Source organism: Nycticebus coucang, chromosome 13 (genome assembly GCF_027406575.1).
Source record: "Nycticebus coucang isolate mNycCou1 chromosome 13, mNycCou1.pri, whole genome shotgun sequence".
Taxonomy (NCBI): domain Eukaryota; kingdom Metazoa; phylum Chordata; class Mammalia; order Primates; family Lorisidae; genus Nycticebus; species Nycticebus coucang.
The window spans coordinates 46452392-46479313 of NC_069792.1; the positions used below are offsets into that span (position 1 = coordinate 46452392).

General features: G+C 42.6%; 1 protein-coding gene and 2 pseudogenes across 1 annotated transcript in view; 1 reads left to right on the top strand and 2 right to left on the bottom strand.

The window, feature by feature from the left end:
* Nucleotides 1-5506: 5506 nt before the first annotated feature.
* LOC128563365 (2,4-dienoyl-CoA reductase [(3E)-enoyl-CoA-producing], mitochondrial-like) lies at nucleotides 5507-11399 on the bottom strand (annotated as a pseudogene).
* LOC128564021 (ras-GEF domain-containing family member 1C-like) overlaps nucleotides 11199-26922 on the top strand; it is a 31328-nt gene continuing 15604 nt past the window's right edge. Inside the window, exons 1-3 of the mRNA XM_053559608.1 lie at nucleotides 11199-11303; nucleotides 14772-14972; nucleotides 15969-16043. Of these exons, the coding sequence (XP_053415583.1) occupies nucleotides 14787-14972; nucleotides 15969-16043 (261 nt within the window). The 5' untranslated portion in view covers nucleotides 11199-11303; nucleotides 14772-14786. The remainder of the gene's footprint in view (nucleotides 11304-14771; nucleotides 14973-15968; nucleotides 16044-26922) is intronic.
* On the bottom strand, nucleotides 24444-25976 carry LOC128564020 (pre-mRNA-splicing factor RBM22-like; annotated as a pseudogene).

The window sequence follows — 26922 nt, forward strand, 5'->3', positions numbered from 1 at the left end:
GAAAGAAGTGAGTGGAAATCGGAAAGATTCTGCAGGTGGGTCAGAGGAATGGTTTCTGATGGATAAAAGGATTTCTAATCTTGATAGGAAATTTTGAAACAGTAAAAAAATGAGATGTGTTTTTAAATGCCAAAGTATGCATTATAGGCTTGGCACAGGAATATTTCAACGAGGAATGGGACTAAAGCTGGAAATGAAGATTCTGTATGGTGGAAAGAATGATTTTAGTCAGAATGTGTGGAACAGGGCACTCAAAAGCATGGTTGTTATGAATGGACAGGAGATGGAGAAGCTGAGGGTGCCTCATTATGGTGGATGATGAAGAGTAACGGGTCAAGTACAGTGCCTATGGATAAAAAGAATGTTTTGAAATTTATTTTTGCATTTAAAGTTCTCCTCAGTTATGAGGAGAGAAGCAAGATGGTTACAAACATTTTCTGATAATTTAACTGAATTGCAAAACAGTATAAAGTATTTTACAGCTTAGTTCATTGTTGCCAAGGCCTCGTTTATCCTTCTCTTCCTCCAACACAAGGCTTCTGGTAAGATGACCGCAGGCATAGTTTCAGTAAGACTATACTATCCACAATTCCTTTTACAGACATTTCTTACTTACTTCCTTTCCCCCCTTCATATTACATGACGAACCTGCCTAGATAATGAATTTTCACTCTTTCCCTTTCCTTGGGGTGCTACTGAAAATCCCTTACTTTACATTCCCTGGAGCTCTTAAAATTATTTCAGTCAAACTCTTAAATTAGCTGGGGTACCATATGCTCTTTCACATGAAGAGGCACATGTACATTTGTAAAGAAATCTATATTTTTTCATTAGATTTTATTGTTAACACCTTCTTTTGTTATTAAATATTAGGGATTTATTATCAAATCTATTTTGCAGGAATAGAAATCTGAGTTACAGTAAAAATACTATGACTCACTAACTGTCCAAGTATCAGGTATAAAGTAGGAGACTGACCATGATTATAACAAAGTCACAGTCATTTCTTTTTCCCTGCTACTCCACCCTACAGTGAATTTTTTCATAAAGTATATCAATCATTGATTTTAATAGTAATAGTTAACACTAGGCATTTAATAAATCATAGTTTCTCATCTGTAAATGTAAGTACTGAAAACACTTAGTTCATATATTAAAAAAAGAATAACTGTGCATCAGTTTCAACCCAGATCTATGAAGAGGGATAAAATAGCACTTACCTTACACAGTCTTAAAAATATTAAAGTTAATAAATATTTAGCACTTAGAACAATACCTCATATAGAAGAAACACTCAATAAATGTTAGCTGTTAAAAATAAAGAATAAAGGAAGGAAGAAATGAAGGGAAGAAGAAAGGAGGTGAGGAGTTTAACAAGGTAAAAAAGGAAGGAAGGGAAGATGAAATGAAGAGAGGAAGGAAAATTTGCTTAAAATTAGGGCATGTCCTTAAAGAATAATGCTTCACTTTCTAATATGCTTCTACACTCTAACACCTGTTATGTCACATACCTTTATTTAATAATTATAAAATTTTTAGCAATCACGATAGAATTCTCACATGGTCTTAGCAAGATGGAATTCTAGACGTCTGGTATAAAGTAATCCATGTGATTCAAATGCCAAAGATACTTCAAATCAAGTATAACATCTGGGTTGCCTGTCATATATTTTAATGTTGTTTTAATGTTAATTTTAATATGTTTTAATGTTTTAATTGATACATGTAAAAGAATAAAAGAGAAAATGTTTTAATTTTTTTAAATGTAATCTAAATGTCTAAAAGACAATAATGGATACAAGGCTAACATTTTTACTTGAATGTTAAGTAATTTAAGATTGTTTTAAAAATCTAAACATGGAGAGTATCATACTGTGTTGAATACTTAACATAATATGTCTTTGATGGTGACACAAGAGATATTCGTTGGGTTTAGCTTAAATATAACATCAGTAATATAAAGTATTATTCCCACAAACTGCATGTTTGCATCTCTCCCCCACAACTCATATGTTGAAACACTGATCCCCAATTATGGTAGTTGGATGTGGGACTTCTGGCAGGTAACTAGGGATGTACAGCATGAGGTTGAAGCCCCTGTGATTGGATCGATGCCTTTATAAAGAGAGGTGGAGAGACCAGCCTGAGCAAGAGTGAAACCCCATCGCTAAAAATTAGCTGGGCATTGTGGTGGGCACCTATAGTCCCAGCTACTTGGGAGGCTGAGACAAAAGAATAGCTTGAGCCAAGAGTTTGAGGACGCCACAGCATTCTATGGTGGGCAAGAAAGTGAGATTCTGTCGTAAGCTTAAATCTTTTATCCATTGAGAATCAATTTTTGTTAATGGTGAAAAGTGGGGGACCTGTTTCAGTCTTCTACAGGTCACCAGCCAGTTCGTTTAGCACCATTTGCTAAATAGGGAGTCTTTCCCCCACTTTATGTTTTTGATAGGCTTAGCAAAGATCAAATGGTAAGTGGTTCAGTTCATCTCTTGGTTCTCTATTCTGTTCCATAAATCTACCTCTCTGTTTTTGTGCCAATACCATGCTGTTTTGATCACTACAGATTTATAGTATAGCCTGAAGTCTGGTAATATGATACCTCCTACTTTGTTTTTATTTCTGAGCAATGTATTGGCTATTTGAGGTATTTTCTGATTCAATATAACACAAAGCACTATTTTGTCAAGCTCTTGAAAGTATGACGACGGTACTTTAATAGGGATTGCATCAAATCTGTAGATTGCTTTGGGTAGTACAGACATTTTAACAATGTTGATTATTCCCAGCTGTGAGCATGGTATGTTTTTTCCATTTGTTAACATCTTCAACTATTTATTTTCTGAGTTTCATAATTCTTCTTATAGAGATATTTCATGTCCTTTGTTAGGTAAATTCCCAACTATTTCATCTTCTTTGGGACTACTGTAAAAGGAATAGAGTTCTTGACTGTATTTTCTGCTTGACTATTGTTAGTGTATATAAAAGCTACTGATTTATAAAAATTGATTTTGTATCCTGAGATGCTGCTGTATTCCTGATCACTTCTAAGAATTTTGTAGTTGAGTCCCTGGGATTTTCCAGGTACAGGATCATATCATCTGCGAAGAGTGAGAGTTTGATCTCCTCTGACCCCATGTGAATACCCTTGATCACCTTCTCTTGCTTAATTGCGATGGCTAAGATTTCCATTACTATGTTGAATAGCAGTGGAGACAAGTGGGCATCCTTGCCTAGTTTCTGATCTGAGTGGAAATGTTTTAATTTTACTCCATTCAGTATCATATTGATCATAAAACTATAAAAATACTAGAAGAGAGTGCAGGAAAAATATTGAAGAACTGGAAGAATATTTTATGAGGAGGACTCCCTGGGCAAATGAAGCAATACAAAAAATATATTACTGGGATCTGATTAAACTAATAAACTGCTACACAGCCAAAAGCATAGTAAGTAAAGCAAACCTTCAGAATGGGAGAAGATATTTGCAGGTTATACTTCCAACGAAGGTCTAATAACTGGAATCCAGAGAACTCAATCTAATCAATAAGAACAAATCACCCCATTTCTAAGTGGGCAAGAGACTTGAACAGAAACTTCACTGAAGAAGACAAGTGCATGGTCTACAAACACATGAAAAAAATGCTCATCATCCTTAATCATCAGAGAAATGCAAATCAAAACCACTTTGAGATATCATCTAACTCCAGTAAGATTAGCCCACATCACAAAATCCCAAAACCACAAATGTTGGTGTGGATGAGGAGAGAAGGGAACGTTTCTACACTGCTGGTGAGAATGCAAGCTAATACGGCCTTTTTGGAAAGTTTTATGTACAATATGCTGGTGATGAACAGATTTTAGTATGGTATTTCCAATATCCTTCCCAATAAGGATAAGCCGCATATTTACTGACCTTTGTAGCTGTAAGAGGTCCCTGGGGTAAAGTCTTTAGAGCCACTGTGCTTCTGATCCTCAGCCATCTGCTGAGGGCATCTACTCCCAGTGCCCTCTGTCAGTAATTCCTCCTCATGGCAAGTGAGCGTCCATCTTCTAGCTGCTGTACCCTCATCTTCTCTACTTTGACTTCCAAGATATCTTACTTTGCCTGACTTCCTAGATGCCAGACCTCCTAACACATTTCTGATCACAGATTACTGCTCTGTGAACTGACCTCCAAGTCCACCCACTTTGACACACTTGAGGTCCTTACCCTATGGATCTAAGACCAGAACGGATCCTGTACACTGCACTCTCCTCTGCCCAGTGGTCCAAGTTCTCCAAATTCTATCAGGTTTTGTACCACATCAGTAACTGACATTAATCTTGGTAGAATAAAAACTGGTTTCCATCTTTTAAAATGTCTTACCTAATATATTTTTCATAAAGCCCACAGAATTTTAATCCAATGAGATGAATAAAAATAGATCAAAGTCTATGTTAAAATGAAAGACAATAATGAAAAAAGAGAGAGCCAGATAAGAATCAAGGGTCACAGCGATGGACAAAGGAGGAAATAAAAGAGACAACAAGGGCAAGGAAAAAGTGAAAAAAGAGAGAAGAAGAGAAAAACAGGAAACCAAAAATGAAATGCTGACAGAGGCAGAGAGGTAAAGAAATCAAGACACAAGCCAGAGGTGAGGAGAAAGAAAATCAGACAGAGGCAGAGAAATAAAGGAAAGGAGAGTCAGGTTCCTTGGTCAGAGAAGGGAAGGCAGAGGACTCCACCCACTCTCCCTCTCTACCTTCCCACTCTCATTCATCTCTCCTGAGGAAAAGCAAATAAAACCAAAATCTCATCATCCAAACTCTAAATACAAATCATATCTACTCCACTGTAGTGGAAACAAGTGATGATTGGGGATTTCAATTTCAGTGAGTTCACAGAAAAAGGATGGAAGCTATTAGCACATGCACACGAAAAGGCTAGTGCCTCCCCAGCACCCCCTTGTCAGTTTTTACTTCCTCTCTCAAATTGATTTTAAGATTATCAAGCTGAAATTGAACAAGAAATTGAACAAGAGCAAAAATTTGAACCTTGTAAGGTAAAGGCTTCTGAACCACAAGGAGGAGCCTGGCCAGCTCTATGCCAGCCTTTCCTTCCTTGAGCCTCAAAGGACATCCTCTGAGGAGCATCCAGCTCTTCCTCCTTGCCCTTGCTCAGAATACTCTCCACCCTCTCTGACAAAATGTCCCCATTCTTTCAAGTTCCAACCACAATTTTTTTCAGGGACAGAGCTGGGTCTGGTTCTGTGCTTAGGTCATGCAGCATAGAACTGGGTACACAAATGTCATCAGTATTTAAGTGAATAAATGTCTGCTGGTTCCAGACATATTTGTATACACACACATATACGTATGACACATGTTTACTATTCATGCGTATACAAACAAGTCCTCTCTAAATCTATTCTCCCTCCAGTGTTCTCAACCTCACTGGTGTTATCACCATCCAACTACTCACTCAGCTAAAAACTTTCAGTCAAGGCCTGTTGATCTTTGTCTTTTAAAAGTCTCCTACTTTATCTCCCATACTATCTGTTTGCATGCCAAAAGAAAAATGAAACACTCCCCAATGGGAATCTTCATACTTTTCTCTCACATTTTTGCCAATAAACTTTCCAATGAAGTCGAATTCTTCATGAGATGCTTTCAATGGAAACCCATAAAGTAAACAGCAAACTCCCTATTTTGATACTGAGAATGTTCCCAACTACACCCCAATCCACCTTCCCAAAATCATTTCTTACCCCCTCTCTCTCCATTTCCAGGCACATCAAATTTCTCATTATTCCCTAAACACCCCTGCTTTTCACTTCCCTCAAGCTGCCTCTATCCATGGAGATTCACATTTCTTTTCCCTAACCTTTCTCCACATCTAGAGAGAAAAAAAATTCAGCTCAAATTGCATCTCATTCCGTAATCTGATCATCGATCCTAGGGAGAGTTAGTTCCTTTCTATGGACTTCCAATGCACTTGAAACATATACTTTATTATTGCTCAAATCATACCGTGTGGTAATTATCTTTCTTCTCTATTACACTGTGAGTTATACAAGTGTAGACAGTCTCTTTGACTTTTTAATGTATCCCAGAACTTAGCACAGAACCTCACATGTAATATGGGCCCAATAAATACAGGAAAAATAAGCAAACATACCTTTCTGTGCTTTAATAAGTTGTTTTCCAATTTCTAGTGTTACAAAGGCTGTACCATTTAGAACTATGTCAGTATGGGCCTTCCAAGCATTAGGAGAGCGTCTTTCAGTGGGAGAAATAAAATTCCCTGCTGCATTGTTTATCACAATCTATTAAGTGAATAAGGCAAGATACAGAATCTTTTAGATGAAGAAAAACATTTTTTTTTTCCAGAGCTTTCATTTCTGAAATTTACTTGTCCAAATAACACAATAAAGCTGAGGTTCAGAGTCAGCAACAAAACAGTACCATGAAATTGGGTTTTTTGAGTCTGTGAAAATCTTTGTTACTAAGCAATTTCAGAATCCTTACCCCTGTCTTTAAATTACGGTAGACTCCTATTATTAAGAAATTAATACAGTTAAGGCATAGTGGCTCACACCTGTAAATCCTAATACATTGGGAATAAGATACAGGAGAATTCCTTGGTGCCAGGAGTTCAAAAGCAAACTAGGCAATAGCAGACCCTCTACAAAAATTTTTTTTAAAAATTAGCAGGCATGGTGGAATGTACCTAAAGTCCCAGCTACTAGGGAGGCTAAGACAGAAGACTCAGGGGTTGGGAGGTGCAGTGAGCTATGATGACATCACTACAGTCTCAGTGACAGAGCTTACCTCAAAAAAACAAAAACAAAAACAAAAACAAAAATGAATACACATTAAGTGTATTTAACATGTGACTATTTTAAGGAATCTCAAGAAAAGCCTTTTAAGTTCTGGTGTCATTTTTGTTTAATTTACCCAGTGAAATTCTTGGCTGGTGACCTGTTCCTTTAATATCAATAAAGATTCTGCTTAGTTCTACAGCAGATTCAATGTTATTGGTGTGCCTGAAAATGGCTTTAACATAGAAAAATGCTCTCTTTCAGACTACTGGAAGAAATGGCTTCACTCGGGTGGCGCCTGTGGCTCAAGGAGTAGGGCGCTGATCCCATATGCCGGAGGTGGCGGGTTCAAACCCAGCCCCGGCCAAAAAACCACAAAAAAAAAAAAAAAAAAAAAGAAATGGCTTCACTCTAACAAATGAACCAAACAACAACAAAATACCTATGCACATGGAGACATTTAGAATTGCTTGTAGTGTTTTCCTTATTTTATTCTTATTTATTTATTTTGAGATAGAGTTTCACTCTGCCACCCTGGGTAGAGTGCGGTAGTATCATCATAGCTCACAGTAACCTCAAACTCGTGGACTATGGAGATCCCTTTGCCTCAGCCTGCCGAGTAGCTGGGACTACAGGTGCCCACCATGACGCCCAGCTAGTTTTTTCTATTTTTAGTACAGATGGAGTCTCATTCCTGCTCAAGCTGGTCTCAAACTCATGAGCTCGACCAATCTACCTGCCTCAGCCACCCAGAGTGCTAAGATTACAGGCATTAGCCACCGCTCCCAGTCTATAGGTTTCTTATTTGTATTGTTCTTTTCCACTGAGAGACAGAATTAAAAATTATTATGAAAAACAAAGAACATGAATCATTTAAACTAGATACTACACTCCTAGAGAACTGCTCTTGTTATTTCAAAATCTTATTAAATGAACTAAAATCAAGTTTGCTCTAGCATCAATCATAAATGTATGTTTTAAGTATTCCTGAAAGGAGGCAGTGCAGCAGTCCTCCTAATATGTTCCCTATTTTAAGCAGAGCTGGCATTTTTCGAGGCATGGAATAGGTGCTTCCCAACACACAACGTGCTTGCATAGGTATTCCTTTGTACATTTTGGTGGTTGTTATGGACAACAGATACCTCAGACTTTGGTATCATCACCAATTACACTTACATCAGGATGTCCTGTGATTTTTTATCAGTTCTGACACAGTGTTTTTAACCATATCAGGATCCCTCACATCACACTGAATTGCATGAACCTACAAAAAAGAAAAAGAAAAAAGACTGTGTTATAGATTATCCTAAACCAAAAGAAGAATAAATTATTAATATTTTAAAACATTGTAATTCCTGAATCTAAATTAAATGACTGCTTTTTTTTTTAGGTAGAGTCTCACTATGTCACTCTGGGTAGAGTACTTTGGGGTCACAGCACACAGCAACCTCAAACTCTTGACTCTTGAGCTTAAGCAATTGTCTCAGCCTCCCAATTAGCTGGGACTATCGGCGCCCACCACAACGCCCAGCTATTTTTTTGGTTGTAGTTGCCGTTGATGTTCGGCAGGCCCAGGCTGGGTTCAAACCCACCAGCTCTGGTATGCATGGCTGGTGCCCTAGCCACTGAGCTACAGGTGCCGAGCCATGACTCCTTTTTAATATACCTTGTTTCCAGTTTAAGAAGAAATTTGTTCTGCAGTAGCTTTCAAAACATCCATGTTCCTAGAAATAAACACATGGTATTTTGCATGAGTTCTGAAATAACTTTATATTTTTCTTTTCAATTCTGTAAGAATATAGAAAATCTACAGCTTAAAGAAAAGCATTTCTGAGAATGTATAAAATATATCTAAATACAAATCAATTCAAATGAATTATTTTTCTAAAAGTCAAATTTAAATAATTTTTACATATCTGATACTAATTTATTGAATTAGTTAATTTTAAACCAGTTACTGCAGCATTATCTACTCATATATTTAAATTATTTCCTTAATTACAATCACTGATTTTTCCTCAAGCCAGCTTTACAAAGAAAATACATTTATGGTATAATGTTAGTAGGTTTTAGGCAAAATTTACGTGTGTGGATACATCCATTCAGAGATTCACACCATTGAAGAAACACAAAATATAAACCATGAATATAAAATTATATAATATTAAAATAAGATTTTAAAACTCTTAACAACAGCACTACATAAAAAAATATTCTGGCTAATTTGCAGCTATGAATGACATAAGAACTGTCATTCAGATGACTACTTGATGTACCTAAAATTTTATACCATTCAAATTGGAGGAAAGGATGGATTTTCTGACTGGTCCCTAAACTCTCAGACTCACATAGTTATAGGGTACCAGGGTACGACTATATAAAAAGAAATTCCTTCCACATGCTCTTACCATTCACATATTTATCACAATAGATAATTGTGAAATAGCTGTCCACCTTCTAGAAAATGGAAGGATTATATCCATTTTTCTAATACAAGGTTAATCATCAATTAAAGCAATTAAATCATCAATTATGTTTAAAGTGATTAAACATGATCACTTCTACTGAAAACAAAGCACCTTTCATGTAGGTAGTACTACTTTCAAAACATATATACACACATTTTTTGAGATGGGTCTCATTACAGACTGGTGTCAAACTCCTAGACTCAAGCTATCCTCTTGCCTAAACCTCCCAAGTAGCTGACTACAGGCTGAGCCCCCAAGCTTTTTAATTTTAACAAAAGAAAACAAGACTTATCACTGAACTTGGGACACACAAACATTATCAGTTCCATAACAGTCACTATTTCTAACATCTCAAATTATAACTATCTTTTTCCAAGGAGATTTATTTAAATAACCTAACAAATATTTCATTTAAGATTACACTGCAAATCAAACAACTCTGGTAAATGGTGTTTTCAAAACTAGAACACAGAACAGTTTCTTTAATACACTCTCACCAAGCAATGTGCAGAGACAGACTTCCCAGCTAGCTATCACGCACTGAGCACCTAAACTGACAGAAGAGTTGTCATTCCTTTACCGAGGCCAGTACCTCCCCTGTAACGAACACCACCTTTCCTTGAAAACTATTAGGTAGCAACATCGCTTTTTGAAGGGGTGGAAAAAATTTAGACTGCACAGCTTCAGTGTTTTCATACAATGTTTTCGTCCCATAACTGAAAAACTAAAACGGACAAAAATAAATTAACACTTGCATACATGGATTTCCAAGAAAGAGATGAATTTTTAAAAACTTAATCTGAAATTTTCTATTAATCCAATTCTTATACTAACATAAACTCACTGGAAACATATAATAATAATTATTATTCTCTTGCTTTCTGAATGTTAAGTAGCATTATGGAATGGTTTAAAAAGCATGGGTTCTGGAGCTAGACTGCATAGGACAGAATACCCTCCCATATGAACTTCAGGTAGTTATTTTAACCTCTCTGCTCCTCAGTTCCTTCATCTATAAAATGCGGATTATAAAAGAACCTTCTTCATTGGACCTATGTGGATTATATGCGTTAATTATATGTGGTAAGTAAAACATCTAGAGCAGTATGTACTGCATGCTATAAAGGCCAGAAGGTGTTTGTTCAAATTTAACTTTTAAAAAACTAATGTGAAGCATTTGTGTCTTTTAACAAGAATAATTTGGATAAAAATCTCATTCCATCTTTGAATCACTGAAGAAAATTATATAAAAAAAAAACTTTATTAAATCAATTGCCTTTTCCCATGCTGTCTTCTACTCCCAAAATTTAGAACAGTTATAAAATCTGTTATTTTTTGAATGAGGAGAAGATCAATGCATTTTGAAATAAATATATTTGTATTGCTGTACTTTACATTTTATAGCTTATATTCACAGTACTTGTAAAAAAAATTACTGCCATTATCTCACATTTAATTATATAAACAAACGAGGTTTGAACATAGTAACAAACAATAGGAGCTAGCAAGCACTCATCAAATAGTTACTATGCGCAAGGATGAGATAGTGAATTACCAATCTTCAAAACAACCACATGAAATAGGTATTATTTTTATTCCATGGAACAGGAAGGACTCGGAAAGATCAAACATATTTTCAAGGTTGCAGAACCAAGTTTTAAACTCAGGCTCTAAAGCCTCCTCTCACAACCATCTTGCATGTTGCTTCTGTCTGTTCTCTGATATTTTGCTGGGCTTAATGATCACACCAGGGAGGTATACGAGCCATCAGGGTCAGCACCCCACCCTCGTGTCCATCCCTGTCGCCTTCAGCCACACGCTGGGGCACCCCAGACCATGCTGAGGACAGGAATGAGGGTGGAGGCGCCCACCCCTCACTCGCCTTGCTGTGCAGGCGCAGGTCCGGAAGTTTGGTCCTAAACTGCTCCAGCTGTTGGCCGAGTGGACAGAGACCTTCCCACGGGACTTCCAGGAGGAGTCGACCATCGGGCACCTGAAGGACGTGGTGGGCCTCATTGCCCCCTGTGACAAGGTGAGCAAGCTGGGCAGAGGGCTTCCCTCTCCGCACCCTCACATCCCGGGCCTGGGCCTGTTCCCGGAGCCTCCTCTCAGAGCCTTTGTCCCCCATCACTGCACTGCACACTGCAGCCCCTCTAGAAGCAGGCACTGCAGAGCTGGGAGGGAATCTCAGCCTCAGGATCCACGCCTGACTCTTGAGCTGACTTCTCTCAAGACTGCTCTCAGGGAAGCATCAGGTGGTGAGGATGGGGAAATCCACTGGTGAGCTCTTGATATGGCTCGGCCTTGGTCCTAAGCCTTTTGCCACAGACCAGCACCATGTCCAGCACCATGTCCAGGGCTGGGCTGGTGGTCAGTGCTCTCACCTGAGCAAGGACCTGCAAATCAGGGGCAGGAAAGGGCTTTCCTGGCTGAAGCAAAAGAACCGCAGTGCTGGGGACAAGGACCTGTCACTGTCTGTTAGATTCTCATGGGATCATCTCAGCCTTCCAGGGGTCAGCTGTGAGCCCTGCAGGCTGAAGGCAGAGGTGGGGACAGGTGCCCCTGCCCTAAAACCACCCCACAGATAAAAGTGGCCCTTGTGCTGGGAAACCCAGAGACTTGGGAGGCAGCAGCAGCCTCTGCACCGGTGTCCACTGTGCTCTCCCAGTACTACTCTGTGGAGAGCAGGTACAGATCTCCAAGCTCTACTTCCTTTATGGGTGAAAGGAAGACAGAAACCTTTAGCTCCCAGGATTTACAGGGACAGATGTCTCCTGGTGTATTTATTGATAGAAGGGGCAGGTTTATCAGCATCCCCAGAGTAATGCTGTGGGCAGCCTTGGTGTTGCATTATCTAGAAGGAGAGAAATGGGTGGGGGATATGTCCACTTCCCTGGGAAGAAACTGACCTTGGCAAGCTGGTAGCTACTGATGTACCCCAAAGTAGGTCTGGACATGGCAAAACCAGCTGCATGTAAGACAAAGCTGGGTAACAGGAAGCCATACCTACAGCATAACAGGCTGAGAGGGTCATTGCACGTATCAGGCAAGTGACTGAGCTGATCTGAGGCTGAGTGAGACAAGGGTTACCTCCCCCTCCTCCTCCACACCCCCGATCCATCTCAGGATCATAACATAACACTTGGCTTAGGGTGCAGCACAGAACAGGGTCAGGAAGAGTTGATGATTGGATGGACAGGGGTCAGGAGAGTGGGTGCTTCTGACTGGCTGGGCAGATAGCTGACTCCTTCTATGGACGATGTAGGGGAGGACAGGTGTTTGGGTAACTGCATAGGCAAGTGGATGTCCAGGGTAAGCAGATGTGGAACAATGAATGGAAGGAGGAAAGAGAAAAGTAGGAAAGGTAGACCGGTGGATGGGTGGATGGAGGAATAGATGGATGGCAAGGTCAGTGGGTGGGTAAATATGTGAGTGGGTGGTGTTAGAAAGGAGGGAGGAAGGACAGATGAGTGAATTGCTGAATCTGCTCATGGGTGGAGGAAAGATGAGTACAAGTGAATGATGGATGGATGAATGAAGGTGGGTGGTGGATAGGTGGGAGGGTGGGTGGATGGGTGAATGGGTGGATATCAGAAGGGAAAGAGGATAGGTGAGTGAGTTAGTGGATCTGTGGGTGGCTCCCTATATAAAAGGGAGGTTGGTGATAGCACGTGTGTGGAGAAGAGACAGGTGTGGGAAGTGGGCGGGTAGGTGGATGGGGTAGAAGGTATGCAAGGGGATGAGAGCCCAGTCTTCTGCTTTGTCCTCTTCCCTGCCCCCAGGTCTTCAGTAACAGTGAGGTCTAAGTCATAAGACAAGACAGGATTATCTGCCCTTGTTTGGCCTGCCTGGCATTGGTGAAGTTGGGTCGTGGGGGATGGGTGTAAGTCCCTAGCTTGTTCCCCTTGGAAAGTCAGTGCTTCCTCACTGACCTTGAGAATGTTCCAGGCCTGTCACTGTGCCTACACACACTGTGTAGTGTGGAGTAGAATAGGAGATCCCTTACCCTGGCCTTGGCCAGGGGTGCACCCCAGTATCTTTGGTATCCTCAAGTTGCCCTTCCACAAAAAAGCACCGACCCAAAGAGGATGTCCTCCAAGCACTAGACCTTTACATTGGATGATAACAGGTGACCCTTGCTGAGAGGGGCTACTTCTTCAGTGCGCAGGAGGTGGACGAGCCAGACCTCGAGTTACCCACCGCAGCCCAGCTAGCCAGTGGGTGCCTTCTGGTCTTAACCCCGTCAGGTTAAGTAGTCTCTTGTCCTCCTCCTTGTGTCTGATGGCTCTCCCACAGTTGCCCATGGTTACTTCACAGAGAAGTACTGCCATAAGGAGCCAGGGAGGTGCCCCCTCTGTCACCAGAGCTTTGTCCTCAGTCCTCAGATAGCAGCAGCACCCTTGGGTCCATCAGAGGTTCCCAGGCCCTCACAGCTAATGTGCCAGAGGTCACACCTGCAGAACGCTGCAGGCTCTGTGTGTTTCAAAAGAGCATGAAGAAAAACTCACCCTGACTGTCTTCTATCACCTGACAATTCAGACTATTCCCCACCTGTTATTTCCTGAGGCCTCTGGGAATAGGCAGTCTGGTTCATGGCTTGCCATTGCCAGAGGCCTGCCCCCCAGCTGCCCACACTGCCTCTGTCAGCACTGAAGCCATCTCCTTGGCTACTGGGGGTTGAATCCACCACTGGGAGTGATGTTTGCTATGAGCCGATGAGCTCATGGGCCTATTCTGAGGCTTAGACCAAAACCCTTGGAGACATGTGGATGTCTTACTTAATACCCCAGCCAGGGTGATGGCATTTCCTTTAAACAAGGGTCTCTAAGGGGAAATAACCAGTTTCTCCTTAGGGGTGGAAGGATAGGTGCCCCTTGAGGGCCTCTGTACCCTTCCATCCCTGTACTCTGCCAAGGGCATGTCCTTCTGGGCTGGCTGGGAGGGGACCCGGTTGGTATAATAACTACGTGCCCAGAGCCGGGCTCGGCTCTGCTAACATGGAGGGGGCAACACAGATGTTCCTGCCCTGTGCAGCTGCCATTCTATCAAGGATGTGAATAAACCCAATTGTCTCCATAGTGGTTCTATAGAAGTCCCATGAGGACTGCTCAGCGGAGATGGCAGGATGGCAGGGCTGGTCACGGAAGACCTCTCTGAGCTGAGCCTGGGAGATGTGGCCATCAAAACCAAGCAGCAGACCAGCCTTCCAGGGCAGGGCCTATTCCCTGTCTCCCTCCTCTGGCTTTCCCTTCCTCTGGCTTCCTGGCATCATCCGCACCACTCTGCCCTGCTATGCAGACAGCTGCCCCACAACAGCTTATCAGCCTCCCTACTGTGTGCTCTTCTAAGCTTCCCTTGTGTCCCTGAAGCCTTCTCCCCACCTGGCCTGGACTTGTGGCCCCAGCCCCCACCTGCCTAGGGTCAGGTCCCATTTCAGGGTGGGGCAGGTGCCATCCCTTTGGAGGTGGGTGAGGCCTGAGCGCCCTGTTCCCCTGCCCAGGCATACTGGAAGAGGATGCAGCAGCTCCTGCAGGCACTGCACCAGAGGCTAGCAGTCCTGGGCCAGGGCCCAGAAGGTCTGGTGGGCGCCGACAAGCCCATCTCCTACAGGACCAAGCCGCCGGCCTCCATCCACAGGGAGCTCCTTGGCATCTGTAGTGAGCCCTACACGCTGGCCCAGCAGCTGACCCACGTGGAGCTGGTGAGCAGGCTGGCACCACCTTCCACCCAGACCCAGAGCAGGGAGCAATTGGGAACGCAGCCACCCCTCCCCTCCATCTCACTCCCCCAACTTGGTCTCCCCATAATCCCCATAACCCACAGATGAAGGTGCCTGGCATAGCAGGCCAGCTGGCATCTCCAGAGGCTCTGGGCCCTACAGCAGTCTCCCAGAACTGGGACAAGAGACAGGTGCCTGCCCCTGGTCTGCCTGAGGGTCCCAGTCTGGGAAGGAGAAACTGGGTTCAAATCCCTCCTCTGACACGACCTGCTGTGTGATGCCTTCCCCACCAGGGCCTAAGTTTCCCCGTCCAGGACTCATAGACACACTGTGCCCTCCCCATCATTCCACAGCAGCAACAGCACAAACTCTTTTTGCTTGCAAAGCGGATGCCCCCCACCCAGCTTCTTACGGACACAGAGGCTGTGGGTCCAGCCTAGAGAGAGGGGAGGCTGGGAGCTGGTCTTCCCTTTATGGCACCCTGACTGCCTCCCAGGCCCTTTACTCAGCACACTCAAGTGCGCTGACTTGTTCTGTCTTCCCTTCACCCTACCAGGGAGGTGCCATTATTATTCCCTTTTCACAGATAAAGGAACTACGGTCCCCAAAGGGCAAGTGATTAGTTAAAGTCACACAGCAGAAGGGACACAGCCAGGATTCAATTCTGACCCAGATCCTGTGCTCTTGGCCACCATACCTGACCCCAGGGGAGCAGGTCACTTCGGTTACCTGGTGTTCAGCCTGCTTCCCTTGAACGTCAGCCCCCATATGCATCGTACCCCAACCCCATGGACCAAAAAGAAGGACTACCTCTTTCAGGGATGGTACTGAGCCCTGTGACAACTCAGGACAAGTTCTCCACGCCCCAGAGTAGGTGGAGAGAGACATTTGGGGGGTGGCCTGGTATACCAGGGAGCCCAACAGGAGTACCCTCCCCGGACCTGCCCTCTTCTTCGCCTCTTCTCCCTTCCCCTGCAGGAACAGCTGCGACACATCGGGCCTGAAGAGTTTGTCCAGGCTTTTGTGAACAAGAACCCTCTAGCCAGTACAAAGGTAGAAGGACGCTCTTGGACAGGCGGTCCCAATAGTGACCGCCCCCACCCAGCCAATGACTGACCACTCTGAGAGGGATCCTGAGCGGCCCAGAGTGGGACAGATAGGCTTGGAGGCGCCCATGCAGCCCACACAGCCCTGAGTCCCAGGGAAGCGGGGAGGGCTCAGGGTGGGAGGGGAACGGGCGGTTGGCTGGCCTCGGGTCAGGCTAGGCCCTGGCTGGGGAGGCGGGTGGAGGGCCCCCACCCCGCCTGCGCTCTGACCCACGCCCTCCTAGAGCGTTTCCGTGGGCGCCAGTGCCCTCCAGCGGCCACGTGGGGAAGCACGGGCCAGTGTGCGCTCCCCTGCAAAGGTAAGACGTCCCCTGCCTGGGTCACCCTCCTGACCTGGTCCCCCACACCGGGATTTCGATCCTGCCCTTCCTTTCTAGGAGCCCAACAAGCAGGTGCCTGGTGCTTTCTAATGGGTTAAATCCGAAGCGTTGTGTCTTCTGCCCTCACACCTAATAAATAAAAGTACAAAGTAAATCTGCGATTGCATTTCACTTATCGGATAAACCAAGATGGTCGTGGGTGTGTAGGGAAAGCACAGTCTAAATGTCTGACGGGGAGCGGTGAAGTCGGCACAGCCATTTTGCAGGGCAGCTTGGCAATAGCTTCCACACTTTAAAGTACATCCTTGACCTCAGCTTCCCAGATCTAAGAATTTATCCTACAGATACACACATCTGTGTGCATAAAGATGAACACACAAAGGTAGCTGAGATAGAGGTATACATGTTATGGGCAAAAGCCGGAGGCAAATTACCCTATCAACCATGAGGACTGAATGACAAATTCTAATACTTGTCTAAATAGAAAGCTGTGCAACTGTTAGAGGCAACTAGGGCAACTGTGTGTATAGAACAATCAGCAAGATCATCCAATCGCCAAGAGAAAAAGACAGAGTGAAGAACAGTGATGGGAATATCAAGAGGACCCCAAAAAAGGGAGGGTGCAGGACACGTACATGCCCACACATGTCCATAAACAATCTTTAGAAATTCTTATTGCTCTGGGAATTCTGGGCAGCTGTGGTGCTGGGAGGCAGGAATGGGAGGGAGCGAGACTTTGCTATTCTTAGAGGGTTTTGTGTATGTTGCTTGGCCATTTTTTGAGTACTACAGTTTTTGTTTTTTTATTTGAGACAGAGTCTCACTCTGTTGCTCTGGGTAGAGTGCTGTGGTAACATTGTAGCTCACAGCAGCCTCAAACTCTTAAGATCAAGCAATCCTCTTGCCTCAGTCTCCCAAGTAGCTGGGACTACAGGTGCCATCACAGTTCTGGGCTACTTTTTTCCTTTGTTTTTGTTTGTTTGTTTATTCTTCTATTTTTAGTAAAGAGAGGGTCTTGTGTTTGCTCAGGCTGGTCTTGAACTCCTGAAGTCAAGCAATCCACCCACCTGGCCTCTCAGAGTACTAAGATTACAGGCATGAGTCACTGGCCCCATCCTGAATATTACTTTTTTATTGTGAAATATATCAAGATTGTACATAACATTCACTTAATCCATCATGCTGTAGATGAACATTGTGTTTCCAGCTCTTTGCTATTATAAATATCACTGCTGTGGGCATTCTTGCAGGTGTCTCCTGGCACACATAAGCACACATTTTCACTAGGGCATCAGTTCTCAAATATTTTGGTGTCAGGACCCTTTTATGGCCTTAAAATTTATTGAGTAGCCAGGTGAGGTGGCACCCCCTCCCCTTAATCTCAGCTACTTGGGAGGCTGATGAAGGAGGTTTGCTCAAGCCCAAGAGTTCAAGGTTGCAGTCACCTATGATCACTGGACTCTAACCTAGGTGATAGAAAGAGACCCTCTCTCAAAAAAAATTATTGAAGACCCCAATGGACTTTTTTGTTTATTATATTATTTCTATCAATATTAATGATATTAAGACTAACTTTCATAAATATTTACTTCAAAATAACAACAATAATCTATGGGAGGTGCCTGTGGCTCAGTGAGTAGGGCGCCGGCCCCATATACTGAGGGTGGCGGGTTTGAACCCAGCCCTGGCCAAACTGCAACAAAAAAATAGCCAGGTGTTGTGGCTGGTGCCTGTAGTCCCAGCTACTCGGGAGGCTGAGGCAAGAGAATTGCCTAAGCCCAAGAGCTGGAGGTTGCTGTGAGCTGTGATGGCATGGCATTCTATCAAGGGCAACTAAGTGAGACTCTGTAAAAAAAAAAAAAATAATAATAATCTATTACATGTTGACAGTAATATTTTGTGAACGTGACCCTTTTTTATGAAATAGAAAATTATTGAGAAGAATGATTGTGTTTTACATTTTTCTATATCTCTTTAATGTCTGACTTAATAGAAGACCACAGGATTCCCTTATCTGCTTCTGCAACCTCTTGAAATGCATTAAAGGTTAAGGTTAAAGAAAATCTAACCTCACACGATAGGTAATTGGAAAAGCTTTTTCAAATACCTATGACTATTTTTCTTTGATACTACACTAAAACTCACCAGCTTTTAATGATTAACTGCTGTGTGAAATCTGAATATATATCAGTGAACTTTCTGTACTCTCTGGCATTGAAATCTATTGGTTTTATATCTTGAATGCATGATTTTGTAACATCATTCATTGTTCATTTGGAAAATATGGCAGATCTTCCGAATGGTGGCATATTTTTATACCATAATTTTAAAAATCATATTCATTATTATCAATCCCCATTTTTTAAAAAAGTCTGTAAGCATTAGGAAGCTTGTCAGATTCACAGAGGAGGAAATGTGTTTTACAAGTTTCAAGTTTTCTCTTTAAAGCTTGAATTTTTTATCTCTTTAAAGCTTGAATTTTTTATCATGGGCAACAAATACTGCCAATTGTTTTTTTGAAGTGACAGGTTTATTTGCTCATCATAAAGAAAATATCTACCAAATACTGAAGTCTGAATTAACACGGTTTGTCCAGCAATCCTTCTTTCAAATAAAAATGATATTCCACAACAACGGTGGCCACTTCAGCTCACAAGTCAACCAAGTGCTTTCTTTGGCCCGGCAGTGTTGTGGTTCACACCTGTAATCCCAGCACTCTGGGAGGCCGAGGAGGGTGGACTGTTGAGCTCAGGAGTTCGAGACCAGCATAATCAAGACCAAGCTGCCCTCCCTACCAAAAACAAAACTAACCAAGTGTAGTGTCTGGTGCCTCTATTTCCAACTACTGGGGAGGCTGAGGCAAGAGGATTGCTCAAGCCCAAGAATTTGAGCTTGCTGTGAGCTATGATGCCATAGCACTCTATCTAGGGCAACAGAGTGAGACTCTGTTTGCAAAAGAAAAAAAAAGTGCTTCCCTTTAAGAGCAGAGAGAGGGAAGAAGGGAGCGGGGTGGAGCCTTGGTGTGTGCCACACCTTTGGGGGGCAAGACACAATTGCAAGAGGGACTTCACCTAACAAATGCAATCAGTGTAACTTGGTTTATTGTACCCTCAATGAATCCCCAACAATAAAAAAAAAATATATATATATATATATATGTATAGTGCTTCCCTTTAAGACAGCCATGGTACTTCTGTGCACAGCAGAAGGTCTGTGTGTGCTGGGTCATGTCATGTGGATTACATGTACTCAAGGGTCAAGATTTCATAAAATTAAAAAGTATTGCCTCACTTGACATTCTTTTTTTTTTTTTTTTTTTTTGTAGAGACAGAGTCTCACGGTACCGCCCTCGGGTAGAGTGCCGTGGCGTCACACGGCTCACAGCAACCTCTAACTCTTGGGCTTACGCGATTCTCCTGCCTCGGCCTCCCGAGCAGCTGGGACTACAGGTGCCCGCCACAACACCCGGCTATTTTTCTGTTGCAGTTTGGCCAGGGCTAGGGTTTGAACCCACCACCCTCGGCATATGGGGCCGGCACCCTACTCACTGAGCCACAGGCGCCGCCCTCACTTGACATTCTTTTCTTTTTTTTGGTAGAGACAGAGTCTCACTTTATCACCCTCAGTAGAGTGGCGTGGTGTCACACAGCTCACTGCAACCTCCAGTTCCTGGGCTTAGGCAATTCTCTTGCCTCAGCCTCCCAAGTAGCTGGGACCACAGGCAGCCACCACAACACCCGGCTATTTTTTTTGTTGCCGTTCGGCCAGGGATGGGTTTGAACCCACCACCCTCGGTATATGGGGCTAGCGCCCTACTCACTGAGCCACAGGTGCCGCCCAACATTATTAAGTCAAATTACACTCACATGCTCACTTTTTTTTTTCTACTGGACAATTTTACCTCCATCCATTGCTTTTGTACCATCAATGTAAATCTCCACACGGTGGAAAAGCCAATAATATCATATTATTATGAAAATAGCTTTGCCTTGTGGACTCCCCAAAAGAGTCCCAGGAACACCCCAGAGGTCCCTGGACAACATGTTGAGAACTGTTGCTTTAGGATATGCTTAGGAAAGGAATTACTGCTTCTCAGGATGCATATGGGCAACCTACAGGGTACTGTCAGGTAAGGAAATACCAGTTATACCCCAAAAGGGAGTTCTTCTTGCTCCACATCCTCATGGACACTTAGAATTGTCAGACTTTTATGCTTTTGTTAAACCGTCAAATGGAGCATCTTTTCATGAGTTTTGGTCATTCTGGTTTCCTCCTCTGTGAGATTCCTACCACTTACTTTTCCCCAGTTTTCTATTGGTGGTTTGTGTTTTTCTGAAGGATTTTTAAGAATTTTTTTGTTCCTGGGCGGCACCTGTGGCTCAGAGAAGTAGGGCGCCGGCCCCATATACCAGAGGTGACAGGTTCAAACCCATTCCCAGCCAAAAACTGCAAAAATAAAATAATAATAATAAATAAAAATTTTTTTTAAAAGCCTAAAACCTTTAAAAAAAAAAAGAATTTTTTTGTTCCTGTTTTATATTACATATATACTAAATAATCTCTCCTAGGTGGTTGCTTTGCTTTTCATTCTGATTACACTGTCTCGATGATTAGGTGTCCTTAAGCTCCACCTAATCAAATTCACTAAACTTTCCTTTATGTTTTTTATAGGGGATGGGCAGTTAAGAAGTCCTTCCCTACACCCTATTCAGATCACAGAGATGATCTCTTGTTTCCTCTGGAAGTCTTATTAAAGTTTTGCCCTTCACACTTCGATCTGAAATTCATTTTGTGCATTTAGCTTTAGGTGGGGGTTCACTTTTATGTTGTTTTCCAAGCATTTTTATATATTCCTTCACCCTTCAATGGGCCGGGGCAGTTCCGTCACTCAGTCCATATGCGTGCAGGTCTGTTCCAGGACACTATCCTGCTCCACGGAAATCCTGGTCCATTTCTCTATCTCCGTGTCAAGACACATTGTCTTAATTACTGCAGTCTTACGCTAAATCTCAGGGTCTGGGAAAGCAAATCCTCAGTTTTTTAGCAGTGCCTTGGTTATTTTTGACCCTTTGTTTTCCTATTTAAATTTTAGAATCATTTGTAAAATTCTATGAAAAGTCCTATTGAGAGTTTGTTAGACTATATTAAATACGAATCAATCTGGGAAGAATTTACGTTTTCATCATATTGAGCAATTCATAAAAGTGGCGTGTCTCTCTACTTACTGAAGTCTACTCTATAATGTCTTTCTAATGTCTCAGAATTTTCTCCATAAACATCTCATATACGTTTTGATAGATTCCCCCCCCCCCAGGTAACTTACGCATATTTTTGTTATGGTATACAAAATAATATATTTGCTTATATTATTTTAAAATTTATTTTTAGATTTCTGAATGTTCGAAAAGAAGGTATATTCCAAATAAATGAGCATGGGCTCATATTTGTCCACTACCTCCATTGTGTATTGATGGTATTTTCTATCTGCTTGTTGCTGTTTTAAGGAATGTAATTTGCTTTCTTATGTCAATTTTATATACGAAATTTTGTAAACTCTATACATTCCAATAATTGGCCTGTATTCTTTAGGGGTTTTCATGTAGACATTCATATCATCTGAGAACAATGATAGTTTTTGTTCCCTCCTATTAAATTCTCATTGTTTTTATTTCTGTGTCAGTCACAGAACAGAGCCCTCCACTAATATGAATTGGACAAGAATGATTGACGGAATCCATCATTTTAAACCTCTGAGATGTTGAGATGGTTAGTCATTGCAGATAATCCTGCCCAGTCTCACTAATAGGGTTTCTTCATCCTGTTCATTGTGCTAACTTGCACTTCTGGTGTAATGTCAAATAGAAGTGTTGATAGCTGGCATTCTTCTTTTGTCCTGATTTTAAAAGGAATGTTTTTAATGTGTCACAATGGAGTATAATGTTTTCTATAGGATATTTTTAGATACTCTTCATCAGTTTTAGGAAGTACCTATTCCTAGTTTTCTGCGAGTTCATACCATGAATGGTTGTTGAATTGTATTCAGTTCGTTTTCTAGATCTGTTACTCACATGTTCTCTTCTCCTTTAAACTATTAAGTGATTGTTTATATTAGTTTTTTTTAATTGATGTTGAATCAACCTTGCACTTCTGAGATAAATGAAATTGGGATAAAAAAAATCATTATCTTTTTTACACATCCCTGGATTTGTTTTGAGAATGTTTTGTTTTGGATATAATTCTGAGAGAGATGGTTACTTTCCTCTCTGATACGTTTTTTGTATAATCTTTGTTTCTCTTTCCCTATTCTTTATTCTGTGGGAAAGATTGGAATTGCCTGTTCTTGGAGAATTTGATGGAATTAGCCAGCGAAACCATGCAGGCCAGATATTTTCTTTGACGGATGACTTTCATGTACTAGTTCAAGATATTATTTGTTTATTCTTGTTGCTTTAATGATGATAAGACTATTTGTGTTTTCTACTTCCTCTTTAGTCTATTTTGTAATTTACATTTTTCGGGAATTTGACCATTTCCCCTAAGTTTTCACATTTATAGATGTTAAGTTATTCATAATAACTTAGTTGTCTTTTTCATCTTTTCACGTCTATATTGATTCATCTCTACTATTCTTCACTATTTACTTTGCTCTTTGTTTCTTTTTCTTTCTCTCTCTTTTTTTTTTTTTTTAATTGAGACAAAGTCTCAAGCTATCGCACTGGGTAGAGTGCTATGATGTCACAGCTCACAGCAACCTCCAACTCTTGGGCTTAAGTGATTCTCTTGCCTCAGCCTTCCTACTGGGACTACAGGTGCCTGGCCCACAACGCCCGGCTATTTTTTGACTGTAGTTGTCATTGTTGTTTGGCAGGCCCGGGCTGGGTTTAAACCCACCACCTTAGGTGTATGTGGCTGGCGCCCTAGCCCCTGAGCTACAGGCGCCGAGCCCTGTCTTTGTTTCTATATCAGTCTGACCAAAGGTTCATCAATTTTATTAATTTTTTCAAATAAAGATCGTTTGGCTTTGTTGACTCTCTGTATTGTGGCTTTCTTTACTGTTTGTTTTTCAGCATCTTCACTGACAGGCTAATTTCATTTTGGTTTCATCTTTCTTTCTTTTTTTTTTTAGTTGCCACCAATAAGAAATTACTTGTTTTTAAAAAATCCTAATGCTGGAATCGTCCAGAAAAACTTAACAGGTTTATTTATAATTGTTATAAAGTTGAACTGCTGGGGCGGCGCCTGTGGCTCAGTCCGTAAGGCGCCGGCCCCATATACCGAGGGTGGCGGGTTCAAACCTGGCCCCGGCTGAACTGCAACAACAACAACAAAAAAATAGCTGGGTGTTGTGGTGGGCGCCTGTAGTCCCAGCTACTCGGGAGGCTGAGGCAAGAGATTCGCTTAAGCCCAGGAGTTGGAGGTTTCTGTGACCTGTGTGATGCCATGGCACTCTACTGAGGGCCATAAAGTGAGACTCTGTCTCTACAAAAAAAAAAAAAAATAAATAAAGTTGAACTGCTGAAATATTTTGACTCATATTAACGCTGCACATCCCCACATTTATATCAAAAATTCACACGCAAATGAAAATGGAAAAACTGCCAATACCTGATTTCTGTCCCCTATTTTTCTGGTTGCAATCATCACTTAAGTCTCTTTTGACACCATGGGAAAAAAAAAAAATGTTCAGAACTACCAGTAACAGGAATAGAGTATGTTTTTTTTATAATGCAATGTTTTCCCATCATAATGGACTCTTAAGCACTTTCTCCACATATGCAGCATGCTAGCTGAATGTCTTCTGGCCTAATTGTTATACATTTGGCATAGATAGCACACAGGTTGCTGTCTTCAAAAAGGCCTCACCTGCCTCCTGCAAAGCACCAATACCTGTGCTCTGGAAGTGCAGATCTGTCTTAAAGTCCTAAGCAATTTCTCACACCAGACACTGGAAAGGAAGTTTGCAAATCAGAAGTTCAGTGGACTTCTGATAACATCTGATTTCAGGGAGTGCCATGGTACCAGGCCTGTAGCGATGAGGTTTTTCACCCCTCCAGTAGAGGGCGCACTCTTGCAAACGGCTTTTGTAGCCAGTTGCTTCCTGGGTGCTTTACACAGGTGTGTTTGCCGCAGTCTGGTTTGTACCAGACATGGTATAAAGACCTCCTTACCTAACCCCCTTCTTCTTCGGCTGGAGCTCCGTGAGCTACAGGCAGCGCTGTGGCGGCCACAAACATAATTCAATTTACTGGGATTTTTCAGTGTCCTTTCTTCTATAGAGTTTCACAGTGGTGATAATGTGCTAGGGGCTGCTGTGTTTTCCTGCATGAGCTCCCATCCTCTGAGGGTCCTGAGAAGGATAGTGGATTGATCCTGGAGCCCTCATGAAAGGAGGGGGTGGTCTCATTGGGTGGAACATGTGTGGTCCAAAACCTGGGGGGGGGGCAGTGTTCACCACAGCTGGAGGGCCACTTGGGGGTAAGTTTAAGTAGTTGACAGAGGCTTCTGCTGCTGCAGGAGGAGGAGGAAAAACTCCTGGCAATCCTGGAACAGGCTCTTGCTTGATCCCAGAGTTTGTGGTTCCATCCTTCTTTTCTTTTCCTCTAGCTGCTGATTGGGATCTTCCACATTTCACAGTGAGTCTGTGGTCATTGACAATCAAGTTATTAAAGAACTTTTCAGCTGTCACTTCTGCAGCCTGCCTTGTGGCAAACTGGATGAAAGCACAATGCCGTCTCTGTACAGCAGTGATCATCCGGATCTCTCCAAACTTGTAGAAATGACTTCTTAAATCTGTCTCAGTAATGGTATCACCCAGGCCACCAACATATAGTGTGGTGACAGTTTTATCCTCTGGTGGGTCCAGACGAGGCATGGTTGAAGCCCACTTTAGAAGCTTATCAGCTACAGGGTCATTGATTCCATAATTTCGGTCTTCAATATTCTGATCAGCAAGGGGGTCATGTGGATCTGTAGGCTTCTCATGTCTGTATGGACACTGCTCTCCTCTCCTGCACTCTCCTTTTACCCAGAAGGAGCAAATGTGCGGCCGATTCCTTTTGTAGTATGGTGCAGTCATGGCCAGTTTGAGCAGCATGTCACTGGTAGATGTGGCTTTCTCCAGCATGAGTTAGAAATCTCTCTCTCCATGTTCTCTGTATAGTACTCTTCGTTGACATCTGACTTTGGCATGTCATCTTTAAAAGACAATCCTGCATCCCGAACCTGGATGGGCAGGCCATACTCCAGTCTAAGAGGCAGGTCTGACAGACATTCTTCAATTTACTGTAGGTTTGGCACACTTCAGTCTTCTTGAATGCATGTGGACTCCCGGGCACCAGCGAAACACTGTGAATGGCCTAGCACAGATCTTGCATTCCTTCCCGTATTTTTCTTTGGTCATTCGAGTATATGGGTTTTCTCCAAGACAGTTCTGGCACAGAATGGGGAAGTCCACATCCTCCCAGTTCTGCCTGTTGTAGGTGTTGGAACCCAGAGAGGTTGCCATCTTGGGGGTGTCAGGAGGCAGTGATAGCTTCCAAGTTGGGAGAAAAGACCCAAGATTTTCTTAACAGCCAGGCGCGGTGGCTCACGCCTGTAATCCCAGCACTTGGGAGGTCCAGGCAGGTGGACTGCCTGAGCTCACAAGTTTGAGACCTGCCAGAATCAGAGCAACACCTCATCTCTAAAAATAGCCAGGCAGTGGGGCGGGTGCCTGTAGTCCCAGCTACTTGGGAGGCTGAGGCAAGAGAATCACTTACACCCAGGAGATGAGGTTGCTATGAGCTGTGACTCCACAGCATTCTACCGAGTGCAACAAAGTAAGACTATCTCCAAAAGGGCAGCTCCGGAGGAGCAAATTACCTGTATGTCCAAGCACTGGAGGACTGAGAAGCTGCAAGTGGCTGTTTTGTCTGTGCCAGACTGAGACTGTGATGACGTTTCTCCATTTAATTATCTGCTTACCAGCTCACTGTTGGATTGCTGAGGGCTTTTCAAAACCATAGGCAGGTGTGGATGCCGTGCAACAGGTCCTCCCGCAAGCCCATGGTGTCGAACGTGGGGATCACATATAACTTCTTGCTGGTCTCAGATTCCACTTTAGTCATGTCTTCCTCTTTCGGCAGCCGCTTCCGCACCAAGCCCGAGGTCGCCAGTGTGGCCATGAGTGCCATGATTCAATCCACGGAGAGCACTGTCCATGCACTGTAATGGACAACAGAAACAGACTCACATCACTCCATAGAGAGAGAGGCTGCTGCCGCTGCAGCCGCCGCCTTTATAGGGCTGTGAGAGGTTTGCCTTGGTTTCATCTTTCATCCATAGATTATTTTTAAGTGCATTTTTAGATTTCTAAATAATTTTTAGGGTTCTCAAATAATTGAGTTTAGGCTTCCATATTTATCACCTCAATTGTGTAAATTATGTTGTTCAAATTAATATTTATCCTGGGTTTGGTTTTGTCTTCCTTTTCTCAATCTTCCTAACCTATTAATTGCTGCTATATGT